The sequence below is a fragment of the Narcine bancroftii genome, chromosome 1, assembly GCF_036971445.1.
Source record: "Narcine bancroftii isolate sNarBan1 chromosome 1, sNarBan1.hap1, whole genome shotgun sequence".
Classification (NCBI taxonomy): domain Eukaryota; kingdom Metazoa; phylum Chordata; class Chondrichthyes; order Torpediniformes; family Narcinidae; genus Narcine; species Narcine bancroftii.
The window spans coordinates 166,585,613-166,602,592 of NC_091469.1; the positions used below are offsets into that span (position 1 = coordinate 166,585,613).

General features: G+C 45.9%; 1 protein-coding gene across 5 annotated transcripts in view; it reads left to right on the forward strand.

Annotated features, from left to right (window-relative positions):
• Positions 1-12,628, forward strand: part of LOC138735925 (nipped-B-like protein) — a 1,086,099-nt gene extending 1,073,471 nt beyond the window's left edge. For all 5 annotated transcript variants that reach the window (XM_069884602.1, XM_069884605.1, XM_069884611.1 and 2 more), the window contains 3 exons: positions 7,158-7,332; positions 8,109-8,294; positions 11,895-12,628. In XM_069884602.1, coding sequence (XP_069740703.1) covers positions 7,158-7,332; positions 8,109-8,294; positions 11,895-12,260 — 727 coding nt within the window. In that variant the 3' untranslated portion in view covers positions 12,261-12,628. The remainder of the gene's footprint in view (positions 1-7,157; positions 7,333-8,108; positions 8,295-11,894) is intronic.
• Positions 12,629-16,980: the final 4,352 nt, after the last annotated feature.

Genomic DNA, 16,980 nt, shown 5'->3' on the forward strand with positions numbered 1-16,980 from the left:
AGTGCAAGACCTCACATTTGTCTACAATAAATTCTAACTGCTATTTTTCCAGCTGTTCCAAATCCCTCTGTAAACTTTGAAAGTGTTTCTCGATATCCACTGATTCAATTTACCACATTATCATTCAGATTGTTGATATAGATGGCAAAAAACAATGGACCCAGCACCGATCCCTGAGACATGCCACTAGTCACTGGACTCCAGTCAGAGGCAGTCATCCACTACCATTCTCTGGCTTCTCCCACAAAGCCAATTTACTACTTCGACCTGAACCTTCTTGGTCAACCTCCCATGCTGGACTTTATCAAAAGCATTACAAAACTCCATGTAGACAACTTTTCATGACCTTCATGAGCATTCTTGGTAACCTTACAAAACTCTATACCATTGTTTAAACATTATCTACCATGCACAGAAAATGTTGGTCCTGTCATCACCATAGCTATCCAAGTAGGCCCCTTCAGCCCTTCTAGTCTGTGCCAAACCTTTTTTTTTTGCCTAGTCCCACTGATCTGCTCCAAAACCCTCCTGGTCTGGTCTGTTAGAATACTTTCCAATAACACTGATGCCAGACTCATTGGCTTATAATTTTTGGGATGATTCTTAGATCCTTCCTTAAACAATGCAACAAAGTTAGCTATCCTCCAATCCTCCAGCACCCCACCTGTGACAAAGGATGTTTTAAATACAAATGCAAAAACTATATTTCTGCACAAGGCCTGAAGGAATCCCTTGTCAGGTTCTGGGATTTTTGGTCCGTTATTTGCCTCAAGACACCAAGCATCTCCTTCTCTGTCCTCTATGTAGGGATGATGACCTCAGTGCTCCTTTGCCTCCCTTCTGTAGACTCTGTGTCCATCTCCCAAGTAGATGCAAAATATCCATTGAAGATCTCCCCCATTTCTTTTGGCATCATACCTAGGAGACCCTTTTGAACTGCAAGAGGACCAATTTTTCCCCTGCTGTTCTTTTGCTTTTAATATATCTATGGAAGCCCTTAGGATGGTCTGTGCCTCCCTGGTACCAGGGTCTGAGATACCTCGGTTCGAGTTCTCCCAATTCTCAGGAGGGAGGGTGGGCTGCCAGCTGATGTTATCCATGTAGGGACCAAGGACCATGTAGGGAGGGTGAGGAGGGTTCAGGGAGTTGGGCGCTAGGTTGAAGGACAGGACCTCCAGGGTGGTGATCTCTGGATTTATGCCCGCACCACGTGCCAGTGAGGTTAGAAACGGGAGGATAGTGCAGCTTAACACGTGGCTAAAGTCCTGGTGCAGGAGGGAGGGCTTCAAGTTTCTGGATCATTCCAAGGAAGGTGGGACCTGCTCCAATGGGACGGTTTACACCTGAACTGGAGGGGACTAATATCCTTGTGGGAAGATTTGCTCGTGCTGCTCCGGTGGGTTTAAACTAGACTTACAGGGGGAGGGGAACCAGAGGGCCAGAGCAGATAGTGAGGTGGAGGAGAGTCAGGATCATGCAAGGACTGCGTGTAAAGACAGAAAGCAGAGGATTGTACCTGATAGAAATGGTCTCCAATGAATCCATTTCAATGTGAGGAGTATTGTCGATGAGGCAGATGAGCTTAGGTTGTGGATTTGCACGTGGGATTATGACATTATTGGTATTAGTGAAACTTGGTTGCAGGAGGGGCAGAATTGGCAGTTCGGTGTTCCGGGCTTCCGTTGTTTCAGATGGGATAGAGGGGGAGGGATGAAAGGGGGAGGAGTGGCATTGCTGGTCAGGGAAAATATCACAGCTGTGCATAGACAGGACAGCACTGTGGACATGCCTACAGAGGCCATATAGGTGGAGCTAAGGAATGGGAAAGGTGTGACCACACTAATAAGCTTGTATTATAGATGCCCAATAGTCTGAGAGCATTGGAGGCGCAAATCTGTCAGAAGACAACAGACCATTGCAAGAAACAGAAAGTTGTGGTAATCGGAGATTTTAACTTTCCGCATATAGAATGGGACTCCCAAACTGTAAAAGGGCTGGATGGCTTAGAGTTTGTCAAATATGTATTGGAAAGTTTTCTAAATGGATATGTAAAGGTACCAACAAGAGAGGATACAGTTTTTGGTCTCCTATTAGGGAACCAGGCAGGTCAGGTGGCAGAAGTCTGTGTCGGGGAGCATTTTGGGTCCAGTGACCATAATGTCATTAGTTTCAAGTTCCTTATAATTAAGGATAGGGCCTCGAGTTGAGATTCTAACTTGGAGAAATAGCAATTTTGTGGAAATGAGAAATGATCTCGGAAGAGTCGATTAGAAGAAGCTGTTTTCAGGCAAGGACATGTCCAGCAAGTGGAGGCCTTCAAAGGCAAGGTTTTGAGGATGCAGAATTTAAGGCAAAATGAACAGGAATGGGGAACCTTGGCTTTCAAGGGATATTGGTGATAAGATTAAGAAGAAGTGAGACCAGTATAACACGGTATAAGCAACAAAGAGCAAATGAGGTACTCACTGAGTATAGAAAATGTAAGAGAATATTAAAGAAGGAAATCAGGAAGGCAAAAAGGCATGAAGTTGCTTTGGCAGATAATGTGCAGGTAAATCCAAAGGGTTTCTACAAGTTAAGAGTAAGAAGATAACAAGGGACAAAATGGGTTCCCTAGAGGAGCAGATGGTCAACTGTGTGGAGCCTCACAAAATGCGGAGATCTTGAACCGTTTTTTGGCATCATTATTTACTCATGAAACTAGCATCGTGCAGACGAATGGAAGGGAAACAAATAGAAGGGTCATGAAATGTATGGGGATTAAGGAGGAGGAGGTGATTGCTGCCTTACAGTGAATAAAGGTAGACAGATCCCTTCGGTCAGATATGATATTCCCCCACACCTTGATGGAGATGTGTGGAATTGCAGGGCCCCTGACGGATATATTCAAAGCTGGAGGATTGGAGAGTAGTTCATGTTGTCCCGCTGTTTAGAAAAGGCTCCAAGAGTAAACCAGGTAACTAGGCCAGTGAGCCAGACATCAGTAATATGTAAATTATTGGAAGGACATCTGAGAGATAAGATATATAGGTATTTGGATGTCCATGGGCTAATTATGGATTTATGCATGCTTGGTCATATTTAACGAGTCTTGTAGAGTTTTTTAAGGAAGTTACCAAGAAGGTAGATGAAGGAAAGGCTATGGATGTTGTCCACATGGACTTTAGTAAGGCCTTCGACAAGGTCCCACATGGGAGGTAAGTTCAGAAGGTTAAGACACTACATATGCATAGAGAGGTTGTAAACTGGATTCAAAATTGGCTGTGTGGGAGAAAACAGAGAGTGGTGGTGGATGGTTGCTTCTCAGACTGGAGGCCTGTGTCGAGTGGTGTTCCTCAGGGATCTGTGTTGGGACCATTATTGTTTGTTGTCTATATCAATGATCTGGATGATAACATGGTAAATTGGATAAGCAAGTTTGCAGATGATACACAGATGGGAGGTGTAGTGGACAGTGAGGAAGATTTTTGAAGCTTGCAGAGGGATCTGGACCAACTGGGAGAATGGGCCAGTAAATGGAGTTTAATGCAGACAAGTGTGAGGTGTTGCATTTTGGAAGAGCAAATCAAGGAAGGACGTGCACTGTAAATGGTCGGGCACTGAGGAGTGCAGAGGAGTAGAGAGACCTGGGGATACCGGTACATTGTTCCCTGAAGGTGGCATCGCAGGTGGACAGGGTTGTAAAGAAAGCCTTTGGCCTCTTGGCCTTCATAAATCAAAGTATTGAGTGTAGGAGTTAGGACATTATGGTGAGGCCAAATTTGGAATATTGTGTGCAGTTCTGATCACCGAGCTTTAGGAAGGATATCAATAAGATGGAAAGAGTACAGAAAAAATTTACTAGGATGTTGACAAACCTTCAGGAGTTGAGTTACAGGAAAAGATTAAACAGATTGGGACTATACTCCTTGGAATGAAGAAGGCTGAGGAGAGATTTACAAAGTGAAGCAGCATGGAGTCGTAGGGCCGATATGGCCTGTTTCCATGCTGTAAACTGTTATATGGTTAAAATTATGAGGGGTATAGACAGTAAATGTAAGTAGCCTCTATCCACTGAGTTTAGGAGGAACTTCTTCACAGAGAGGGGTGGGAATGTGGAATGAGCCGCCATCTGATGTGATGGGTGCAGACCCAATCGTGAGTTCTAGGAATAAATTGGATAGATACATGGATGGGAGAGGTTTGGAGGGTTATGGAATGGGAGCAGGTTATTGGGACTAGCTGAAGAGTGATCAGCACAGACTAGAAGGGCTGAATGGCCTATTTTCTGTGCTGTAGTATTCTATGGTCTGCCCTAATGTCTTTTAGCCTTCCTATATAACCATATAACAATTACAGTACAGAAACAGACCATCTTGGCCCCTCTAGTCCATACCGATCCAAGTGAATTCCCCTGTCCATAACCTTCCAACACCCTCATCCATGCATTAATCCAATCTTCTGTTAAATGACAAAATTGACCCTGTTGTACTCACTTCTTCCGGATGGTCATTCCACTCAGCCACCACTCTGAGTGAAGAAGCTTCCTCTCATGTTACCCCTAACCCTTAACTTATGACCCCTCATTCCAATCTCTCCTATCCTCAAGGGGAAGAGTCTATTCACATCTACTCTATCTAACCCCATCATAATTTTAAACAATATCAAATTCCCGCCCCCCCCCCCCCCCCCTCAACCTTCTATGCTCCAATGAATAAAGATCCAGTCTACTCAATCTTTCTCCATATTCTAGATACTGCAATCCAGGCAACATTTTCATAAATCTTCTCTGCACCCTCTCTGCCTTATTGATATCCTTCCTATAATTTGGAGACCAGAACTGCACACCAGCTCTTATATTGTATCTTTGATTTATAAAGGCCAGCATACCTAAAACCTTCTTCACCACCCTAACTACATGGGACTGCATTTTCAAAGAATGATGAACCATTATTCCAAGATCCCTCTGTTCCTCAGCATTCCTCAATGCCCTCCCCTTCACTGCATGCATCCTTCTTTTGTATTTTCTTGCTTGCTTGTATTCTTCAAGTGCCTCATTTGTTCCTTGATGCCAAAAAGCTAGAATGCATCTCCTTTTTCTTAACCGGGACACTAATATCTTTTGAAAACCAATATTCCTTGTACCTGTTGGTCTTGCCCTTAATTCTGACAAAAACATACAAACTCTTAAATTTCACCTTTGAAGGCCTTCCACTTACCAAGTACATCTTTGCTAGAAAACAACCTGCCCCAATCCACACTTGCCAGATCCTTTCTGATTCCATCAAAACTGGTCTCTCTCCAATTAAAATTTCAAACAAGGAGTAGACATATCCCTTTCCATAATTAACTGGAAACTAAAGGCATTATAATCACTGGACCCAAAATGTTCCCCTACACATACTTCTGTCACCTATCCTGTCTCGTTCCCCAATAGGAGATCCAGTTTTGGACTCTCTAGTTGGTACCTCTATATATTGATTTAGAAAACCTTCCTGAACACATTTGACAAACTCCAAGCTGTCCAGCCCTTTTACAGGATGGGAGTCCCAGTCAATATGTGGAAAGTTAAAATCCCCGACTATCACACCTTTATGTTTCCTGTAGCTGTCTGCTATCTCTACAGATTTGCTCCTCTGATTCCTGCTGACTATTGGATAGTGGAAAGTATAATCCCAGTAGTGTGGTCATAGCTTTCCCATTCCTCAGCTCCACCCACACTGCTTTAGCGGACCAGTCCTTCCTGTCTGAACAGTACTGGGAAGTTTTCCTGGCCACTCCTCCCCTTTTCATCCCTCCTTCTCTATTATGTCGGAACAGAACCCCAGAACATTGAACTGTCTTGCCCCTCCTGCAACAAAGTCTCATTAATGACCACATTGTAAAACTCTACATGCTCATCCAACAATGCAGATCATTATTCCCACCATGTTAACCCTTCTACTTCTGTCTTTGCCAGCATCTTTTCCCACAACTGCTGCGTTCTCCATTCAGGCACTCTGGCTCCCATCTCCCTGCACTCGTTCCCTTCCACTCCCCACTCGTGCCAGGAGCAGCACAGGCAAGTTTCTCAAAGGATATTGGACCCCCTCCTGTTCTGATGGAAAGCCTTCCCTGGAAGAGAGCCCAATCTGAAGCCCTCCATCCTGAACCATCGAACCCTAAGGTGTTCCACTGGGCATGGTCCTCCAGTTGGTAAAGCTGTCCTCCACTGCTCTCTGACTCCTATCCACTAAGCCATTTTTTAAAATCCATTTGGCTAGTTTGGCCTCCTGTTCTGTGTGCCTGAACCATTCATGCAAACCTACCACGTAGGACATACACTTTACCAGGATCCAGCTCAAAATGTATAAATGTCATCAGTGGGCCTTACCCTCAACCGCCTTCTTTGTTGCCTCTTCCAAGCATTTTATCAACTTTGTGAAGCACGATTTCCCACACACAAATTGTTAATTTCCCCCTGACCATCTGATAAATGTTGATAGATTCTATCTCAGAATCCTCACCGACAATCTCCCAACCGCCGCTGGTGTCTGTCTAACGTCTGCAGTTACCTGGATTACCCTTTGAAATAATGACACCACATTTACCATATTGCAGTCCATAACTTGATGAGCTGAGTTAGAGGGAAAGGTTACTTTATTCCCTGGAGCAGCAGAGATTTGATAGCTCCATCTTCCAAAATGTATGGCTTCACACTTATCTGGATAGAACTCCATCTGCCACTACACTGCTCAACTCTGCATCTTCTCTATATCCCATTGTAACCCATGACAACCTTCTACTATCCACAACTCTTACCTTAATGCCACATACATTTGTCTACTATGTCCACTGCTCTACCTTCATTGATCTGTATGTTAACCATTCATTGACCACAATCTCTCTTACAATACAATTTTGATTATTTTCCAAATGATCAGTTATGTCCTCAATCTCTACAAGTTAAGTTTCCACTGAAAAATATTGGGTGTCTAAAGTACCAATCTGTCAAGTGACTTCCCAAACTATTGTATGGATCCAATGAATTAAAACCTTGTTTCAGTTCTACTTTTGTCTGGTTATTAGTTATATTCAATTACACCATCTTTCTGTGTTTTCAAGAATATTTTTCATTCCTTAGATTTTGTCGTCAACTATAAGCCCAGTTCACCGGTTTTATTTCTTTCATTCTCCAGTAAAATTCAAAAGTATTCTCCATCTGAATCTGCGAAAGTGTACGACAAGGCAGTCAACAGGAAATCAGGGGTGCACTTTAACCCCAGGCAGACACTGGACTTCCTGAGGAATGGAGTGGGACATGCGGAGATCACCGAATCAGTAAAGAGGAGCATCGTCAAACAGTACTTAGATGTAAGTTGCAACTTCTTTTTGTCTTTCTTTCTTTTTCATTCTTTTTATTGGTTTTAATATACAATAAACAATGGGGGGAGAGAAAAGGGATACATAATTAAAAAGATTGCAAAATACAACAATTAGAACATAATAACAGTATTGTCATCTCCCCACACTCAATCAAAGAGAAAAAAATCACACTGTAGGAAAACCCCTTGTACTAATCTACTGAAGAAGCAACAAAACAAACTGAAAGCCTTGGGTGTTGCTGAGGTAAATAGATATGGTCTTATTTCCAGTCTCGGGCCGTCGAAAACCAGGGGACAGAGATAGAAGGTGAGAGGGAGATTTTAAAAAAGACCTGTGTGCCATTTCTTCACAAAGGGTGACAGGTACAGGCTGTCAAGGAAGTGGTAAAAGTGGCGACATGTACAATATTTTAATGATGTTCAGGCAAATGCATGGACCAGCCTGGTCTGCGGACAAAGTGGCCTCAAGGGCTGTGGCCATGCTGTAGATTTCTGACTCCACCGGACAGAGATGATGCCAAGAACTCCATCTGTGGGCAGAACTTGTCTGCCAGACATCACCTGAAGCATCGCTGTCGAGAAGGCTTTGTCCATACCTCTCACAACCGGATATATACCATTCATTTCACACTTCTCGGCAGTAAATCTTCAAGTCTTTTGGCAATTTCACCAGTTTGTATCTCCTCCACGTAGAAATGTGAAACAAGTAGCAACTCCCTGATTCACCGAGCTTTCATTGATCTGTTTCTCTTCTTTTCCTTACAGTTTAAAACCCTGATGGAACATCTGGATCCGGATGAAGAGGATGAGGATGGGGAGGTGTCAGCTAGCACGGCTGCAAGAAACAAGGCAATCAGTGCACTGCTGGGTGGCAGCAGTCCCAAAAACAATGCAGAAACAGATGACGAGGAGAGTGAGGGCGAGGAGCGTGTGAGTGGAAGCATCGCTGGGGTAAGAGAAATGATCATCCGCACATCAAAAATGGCTTCACTCTGCTCATTCCCCATGTTTAGTTTGAACTTTACTCACCCATGGAAGAAAATTGAACAGTGATTCTCGGGCAGTCTAACTGCAAGAACTAAACCTTTCAAATTAAACAGATCAGACTTGTGTTGCTGTGAAGGAGTAGTCTTCACGGCCATGTGAAATGGTCATCGCAGCCATGTGCAGGGGTTGTCTTCATGGCCACGTGAAGGGGTAGTCTTCACGGCCGTGTGAAATGGTCATCGCAGCCGTGTGAAGGGATATTCTTCAGGGGCGTGTGAAGTGGTCATCGCGGCCGTGTGACGGGATGGTCTTCACAGCCGTGTGAAATGGTCATTGTGGCCGTGTGAAGGGTGGTCTTTACGGCTGTGTGAAGGGTCGGTCATCATGGCCATGTGAAGGGACAGTCTTCACGGCCGTATGTAAGGGGCGGTCATCGCGGCCATGTAAAGGGGTGGTCGTTGCGACCGTGTGAAGGGTGGTCATTACGGCTGTGTGAAGGGTCGGTCATCGTGGCCGTGTGAAGGGACAGTCTTCACGGCCGTATGTAAGGGGCGGTCATCGCGGCCATGTAAAGGGGTGGTCATTGTGGCCGTGTGAAGGGTGCTCATTACGGCTGTGTGAAGGGTCGGTCATCCAGGCCGTGTGAAGGGACAGTCTTCACGGCCATATGTAAGGGGCGGTCATCGCGGCCATGTAAAGGGGTGGTCATTGCGGCCGTGTGAAGGGTCGGTCATTGCGGCCGTATGAAGGGGTGGTCGTCGCGGCCGTATGAAGGGGTGGTCGTCGCGGTGGTGTGAAGGGGTGGTCGTCGCGGCGGTGTGAAGGGGTGGTCGTCGTGGCGGTGTGAATGGGGTGGTCGTCGCGGCGGTGTGAAGGGGTGGTTCTCCCGGCGGTGTGAAGGGGTGGTCGTCGCGGCGATGTGAAGGGGTGGTCGTCGCGGCGGTGTGAAGGGGTGGTCGTCGCGGCGGTGTGAAGGGGTGGTCGTCGCAGCGGTGTGAAGGGGTGGTCGTCGCGGCGGTGTGAAGGGGTGGTCGTCGCTGCAGGTTATGATATGCTTGGCTATACCCTCCATTTTCAGAGGGTTCCAGGCTAGTGGTGTCGAGTGGTGATTGCATCTGATAAACTACTGGTGAAAGGATGTGGCTGTCTTTGCTTCTTGCTGCTGTTATTCAGGATCATTTAGCATTTACATGTTGCTTGGATGCACTTGTCGGACAGGAACTGTCAGTCATCAGCTTGGAGTGATCCACGGTTAGGATTCCCCAGAAAGAGCATGTGTGGACCAATCACACCACAGGTCTGCCATTCAATAATGCCTTCAACAACACCTTTCTATCCCTTTGACTCCCTTATCTGGCTAACAACTTTTACTGAAATAGCAAGAGATTGAGGTATGATGGTCTTCAGAGGAATCTGTGTGCCCTTGTGCACGATGACTGAACAATTGGGTTTGGGCAAGTTGATTTTGAGGCTGTTTACAGGTAAAGAGGTGCAGCATGGGATAGGGATGTATCGGGACAACATGTTCCTGTTGGAGAGAAGGGCGAGGCTAGCATACCTGGGGAGCCCTAGTTGACCAAGTTGTCAACAGAAAGATGTTTTCAACATCTTTTCCTATTTTTAAAGATAGTCTTTGAGTTAACTCTCATTTCAGCCAACTCATCTGTAAGAATGTAGTAGCACTTGTCTTAGGGGTCATGAAGTTCACGTTAGACAAATCAAGTTCATTGAGGCAGTCTTGAAGAGGACTTCATGGAAGGTATCCGTGATCACTTTCTTCAGCATTTGTTCCTGAACCTACAAGGGAGTCTCAGACCTTGAAGAAGGGCTCAGACCAGAAACATGGATTGTATATCTTTGCCTCCTGTGGACCTGACCACCAGTACTTTTATGTGTCTGATCTGATCCTGTGCAATAATTAAAATGAACAATCTTGTAGTTAGGGATCTTCTCGGAAAGAGTGATCACATTCTCATTCAAACAGAGGATGCCAGTGCATTAAACATGGGAGACTACTCCAGGATGGGGAGGAGTTGGCTGGCACAGTCTGGGAATACGGGCTCTGTGGAGGGAGCAGTGGGTGACTTTCAAAAGGATCTTTCACACATCTATACAAAAGTATATTCCAGTGAAAAGAAGATTGGGAGAGCTAATCTGGAGTAATGTAGGGAATAAAGAAGGCAGCAGACACCAAGAGTAGTAGGAAGCTACATAAGGGAGGAGAAGGGTGGCTAAACCCTTGGGATGAGAAGGGGGGAACAAATACTGGGTAGTATGGAAATGGCTGAGGGTTTGAACGACTCTTTCCTGTTGGTCTTCATGGTGGAGGACACCTGCAACATGCCAAAGAGAGGTGAGGGCCTTAATACATTTCACTATCTCTAAAGCAGTAGTGTTGAGCAAACGAGTGGATCGAAAGGGTAGAAGGCCCCGGTGAGGCCTCACGGAGGATTGAGAGCAATTTTGGGCTCCTTATTGGAGAAATGATGTGCTGACGTTGGAGAGGATTCAGAGGAGATTCACAAGGATGATTCCAAGAATGAAAGGGTTATCATATTAGGAGCGTTTTGGCCTGTACTCATTAGAATTTAGGGGGGCCTCATTGTTGTTTTCCAAGGTGGGAGAGTCTGGGACAAGAGGGCTCAACTTCAGCATTGAAGGGCATCCACTTAAAACAAAGATGTGGAGGAATTTCGTCAGCCAGAGGGAGTTGAATCTATGGAATTTGTTGTTACAGGTGGTTGTGGAGCCCAAGTCATTGGATGAGGCAGAGATTGAGAGGTTCTTGATTAGCCAGGACATCAGAGGTCATGGGGAGAAGGCCGGGCAGTGGGGCTGAGTGGGAGAATGGATCAGCTCATGATAGAATGGCAGAGCAGGCTCGATGGGCTGAATGGCCTATTTCCTCTCCTAACTCTAATGGTCTAATTGTTCCCCTGGGCAAATGAATGAGGATTCACTTTAACCATGCACCTCATGGCTTTAGAAAACTAAGGTCACCCTTAGTCTCCCAGTCTGTGAGAGGTAAAAACCTCTGCTGTAATTCCTCCACCTGGTCGCCTGTAACTGTCGGGGTGTTTTTCTCCCATCAAACCTAGTCACCTGTAACTGTTGGGATGTGTTGTTCCCACCCACACAGTCGCCTGTAACTGTCGGGGTTTGTTGTTCCCACCTACACGTTCGTCTGTAACTGTCAGGGTGTGTTTCTCCCATCAAACCTAGTCACCTGTAACTGTTGGGATGTGTTGTTCCCACCCACACGGTCGCCTGTAACTGTCGGGGTTTGTTGTTCCCACCTACACGTTCGCCTGTAACTGTCAGGGTGTGTTTCTCCCATCAAACCTAGTCACCTGTAACTGTTGGGATGTGTTGCTTCCACCCACACAGTCGCCTGTAAATGTCAGGGTTTGTTGTTCCCACCCACACGGTCGCCTGTAACTGTCGGGGTGTGCTCCTCCCAACCTCACGGTCGCCTGTAACTGTCGGGGTGTGCTGCTCTCATTCACTCAGTCCTATTTCCTTTTCACATGTAGCTTATTGACTACTCTCTCTAATGTTTGGCAGGCCACCAGAAGGTCGAAGCGATTGTCCGACGCTGGGGATCTGGGCACTCAGATGCACGAGGCTGTGGAAGTGATGGATATGATTGCCATTTGCTGTCCCAAGTATAAAGACAGACCTCAGATTGCCAGGGTGGTGGAGAAGACAAGCAATGGTTTCAGTGTACATTGGATGGCTGGTTCATACAGCGGCTCTTGGACAGAGGCAAAGCGGAGAGAGGGCCGCAAGCTGGTGCCTTGGGTTGACAGTATCAAAGAGACGGACATCATTTACAAGAAAATAGCCCTGACAAGTGCAAATAAGCTGAGTAACAAAGTTGTTCAGACTCTCCGGTCGCTGTACGCAGCAAAGGAAGGCTCTTCGTGCTAACACAACTAACACCGCCGCCAAACACACAGCAGTGAGAAGAATAAACTCGGGGCTAAAAGACCACATTCTGGCAACACTTGCAAATGGAATGGTTCCACAGTTGGAGTCACTCTGTACTGAGATCCACTCACGGTGGCATGGAGACAGGCGGAAGGAAGGAGAAGTTGTCAGATCCCATTTCCCGTGGGAGCTTCCTTCGCTGTTGTACAGCCAAATCTTCTTGATTGATTTTAAACTCCCACTGTATTATAGTTTAACAAACAAAAATTGTTTATATCTTGGAAAAAGAATTCTGTTTAAAAATAAAAGTTCAGTGAATGTTGGAATTTAGTCTGTCAATGTTCTTAATAAAGTGTTCTTGGAGTTTACCCTAGCGGCGATGGCTTTCTTTAGTGTAGAAGTTCCAGAGAGAAGTTATTTTACAGGATGTACAATGCCAGAGTTTGCTGGATATAATTTATTCTACTGAAAGCATGCAGTATCTGTGACCGACACAGGAGATTTTATTTGATTTTTTTTTTGTTTTGTAAATGTAGATTTTAAATGTATTAGGGTCACTTGGCAAAACAAGAAAAAGGGATCCCCAGCAAAAGCAACTGGCGGAACTAACTCTGCAATAAATTTTTTACCTCTCTTTGTTACCTGTCTGTTTCCACTTGGTTGTGTTTTTCACGTCACATAAATGTGCTGGAGGTTCACACTTCCTCAGTACACAGAAAGCTGACCTCTCCGCTGCTTCATCGGACGCTGGACCATTCTGCTGTCTTGTTCAAACAAAGCCCATCTTACAACCAACCAGTAGAAAGCACTGTGAATTTAATAAACAGTGATTGAGGAAATTGGAACCTTGGCACATCTCATGAGCGCAGCAGACAACGTGTCAGGTTTGCTCAGCGTGGTGTGCGATCCTCAGTGGAGGGGCAGCCCAGACACTGCCACACTGTCTGGACCAGTGGGGGAGAAGACCTTCCCTGCCTTGCCTCCGCCTGTAAACCGTGGGCAAGGACCATGACAGAATAGATGAGCACGAGGCCATTCTGTCCATCTTATCCTTGCAGTTTGCTGCCAGTGGAACTTGCAAGCGCTGTGCCCAGACTCCTCTCCAGAGCCTTGTTCCATATTTGATTTAATTTCCTCTTGAGGGCCACATGAGAATCTTCCTCCATCACAACCACAGGCTTTGTAGTCACAGAGCAAAACTGCATGGGAGTTGGCCCTTTGGCTCAACGTGTCCAGATCAATCAAGTTGCTGAGCTGAGCTCGACCCTTTCCCATATCTGACAAAATGTCTGATAAATGTTGGAGCTGTGTACTTCGACCGCTGCCTATGGCAGCTCATTCCACACACCAGCACCACTTGGGTCCCTTTTCTATCTCTGCCCCCTTGACTTCGGCTCTCCTACCCTGGCCACTGTTTCCCTTGGGTATGCCTTTCAGTATTTTATAAACCTCTAGAAGTTTGTCCCTTATACAATCCAGGGGAAAATGTCCTCAATCCAAGTAACGTCTTGCAAATCTTTTGTTGGGCCTTTCCAGCTCCATGATATTCTTCCTCACAGCAAGGACCAGAGCCATAGAACATTTCAGTATAAATAGAGGCCATTCAGCCCTTCAAGTCTGTGCTGAACTATTATTCTGTCTAGTCCCACTGACCACCAATTCCATAGCCCACCACACCCCTCCTGTCCATGTACATAGAACATTACAGCACAGTTCAGGCCCTTCAGTTTTTGACATTGTGCCAACCTGTCCCTGTCCAAATTCTTCTTCAATGTTCAAACTGAGCCCACCTTCACCCCGTCAGCTGGCAGCTCGTTCCACTCTCCCATCGCTCTGTGTGAAGTAGTTCCCCATCATGTTCCCCCTAAACTTTTCACCTTTAACCCATGTCCTCTGGTTTGTATCTCACCCACCCTCAGTGGAAAAAACCGACCTACATTAATCTTATCTACACCCATAATAATTTTGCACACAATACCCCAAATGTGGCTCCGATGCCCCTTCTACTGCCTGATGGAGGCATATGCGCCAAACACCTGAACCACCCTGAAAACCTTTATCACTGCATTTAGTCCTTGGTCTTTGTTCCACAACAAATCGAGTTAGGGAACTGGAGCTGGATGAACTTTGGATTTGAAGGAAGGCAGAGGCAGTGACAGAGAGGAGTTTCAGGGAGACCGTTAACCATAAAAGTGAGGAGACAGGTAATTGTCAGGGAAGGGAATGGGAAGAGGAAGAAGGAGCAGATGTGGTCGTCCCCCTCAACTGCTTTAGTAACTGTGGGGGTGGATGATCTACCAGGGACAAGGTGGTCACATCTCAGGTGCAGATCCTGTCCCCTCGGCTCAGAAGGGAAGGGGGGAGAAGAGAGTTATGGTAATTGAGGACTCGTTGGTTAGGAGAGCAGATAAGTTTGGTGAATGAGATTGAGGCTCTGGGATGGTCTGTTGCCCCCCAGATGCCAGGGACAAGGGCAACTGTGATGGAGTTCATAGCATTCAGGAGGGGGAGGGGGGAGCAGCCAGATGTCGTGGTCCATGTGAGGACCAACTACATAAGATGGGGATGGGACAAGGTCCTGAAGAGGGAATATAAGGCATTAAGAAAGAAGTTTAATGCTGTAATTAGGTACACATCATTGAAGCATAGAAGGGGGTGGAATGCTTTAACTTTTATATTTAAATGTTCTTCATGAGAATAGATTAAAATAATTTTCTGTCAATAAAGATGATCTGAAATTTGAAATGTAACACCAAAGAGAATTAAAACAAGATGTTGCATTTGTTTCTTCAGAAAAAAAAGAAAGAAGTTAAAGGGTAGAACCTCAAGGGTGGTAATTTCAGGATTGTTGCCTGTGCCTCGCACCAGAGAGGGTAAGAGCAGGATGTTGTGGCAGATGAATGCGTGACTGAAGAGTTGGGGCAGGGATTCAGATTTGTGGATCGTTGGGATCTTTTCTGGGGAAGGTCCGACCTGTTCGAAAAGGACAGGCTGCAAATTAACTGGAAAGTGACCAATATCCTGGGGGGGAAGGTTTGCTGGAGCTGGTGGGGAGGATTTTAAACTAGTTTGGCAAGGGGGTGGGAATCAGAATGTGAGGGCAGAAGATCAAAAGCTTGATGCCATGTGTTCTGAGTTGGTGAGAAAGGACAGGCAGGGGATAAAATACAAATGTAGTTGGTTAGAGGAGATGAAATATGTCTATTTCAACGCTAGGAGTATTAGGAATAAAAGGGATGAACAGAGCTGGATCAGTACGTGGAACCACGATGTGGCCGTTACAGAGTCTTGGCTGGAGGAAGAGCAGGATCGGCTGATGAAGGTACCGGGGTTTAGGGGTTTTAAAGGGAATAGGATGGGAGGTAAGGAGGGAGGGGTAGCATTACTGGTCAGGGATAGTATCACGGTTATAGAAAGGGTGGAGGCTGCAGAGGGAGGGTCCACTGGGTTGGTGTGGGTGGGTCAGAAATAGGAAGGGAGCTCTCACTGTGCTGGGAGTTGTCTATAGGCCCCCAAATAGCCCTCAGGATCCCGAGGAGCAGATCAGCTGGCAGATTGTGGAATGGTGGGCAACACAGGGTTGTAGTTAAGGGAGACTCTAACTTACCTAATATTGACTGGCACCTCCTGAATGCAGGAGGGATGGATGGGGCTGAATTTGTCAGGTGTGTCCAAGAAGGATTCCTGACACAGTCTATGGACCAGCCGATGAGAGGAGAGGCCACTCTGGATCTGGGGAATGAACCTGATCAGGGGGAAGACCTCTCAGTGGAGGGGGAGCATTTTGGTAAAAGTGACCACAACTCGCTGAGCTTTAGCATAGCTAATGGAAAAAAAATGAAAAAGGTCAAAATGGAGAAGGGATAATTATGAAGGGCTGAGGTAGGAACTAGCAGAATAAATTGGAGACAGATGTTCAAGGGTGAAAGCACGGAAGTTTTGGGACCACTTATGCTCAGTTTAGGGTGGGTTTGTCCCACTGGAACAAAGAAAAGATGGTGGGAAAAGGGAACCATGGCTGACAAAACAGTTCAGGCAACTCATCAAGAGGAACGAAGATATATTAGTTATAGGAAGAAGGAAACAGGATGGGCTCATGAGAAGTATATGGTAGCCAGGAAGGAGCTTAAAGGACTTAGCAGAACTTGAAAGGGCCATGAGAAGGCCTTGGCAAGTAGAATTAAGGAGAACCCCCAAGGTGTTCTATGTGTATGTAAAGAACAGAAGGATGACGAGAATGAAGGTGGGGCCACTAAAGGATAAAGGAGGCAACATGTGCCTGGATGTGGAGGAGGTTGGGGGAGATCCTAAATGAATACTTTGCTTCAGTATTCACAAGAGAAAAGGACCTTGATCAGGGTGAGGTTGGAATAGAACAGGCCTGTGTACTGGACAATGTGGAGATTGAGGAAGGGGAAGTGTTGGATCTTCTTAAAAACATCAATTGATAAGTCCCTGGGACCAGACACAATTTACCCCAGGCTGCTGTTGGAAGTGAGAGATGAGATGGCTGGTGCAGTGGCTACCATCTTTGAATCCTCTTTGTTCACAGGGAAGGTGCCGGAGGATTGGAGAACGGCAAATGTCATCCCCTTGTTTAAAAAAAGGTAATGGAGAATCCTGGGAATTATAGACCAGTGAGTCTTACGTCAGTGGTGTGTAAACTAATGGAGAGGATTCCTAACGATAAGGATCTATGAGCATTTGGAGGTCCAGTCTA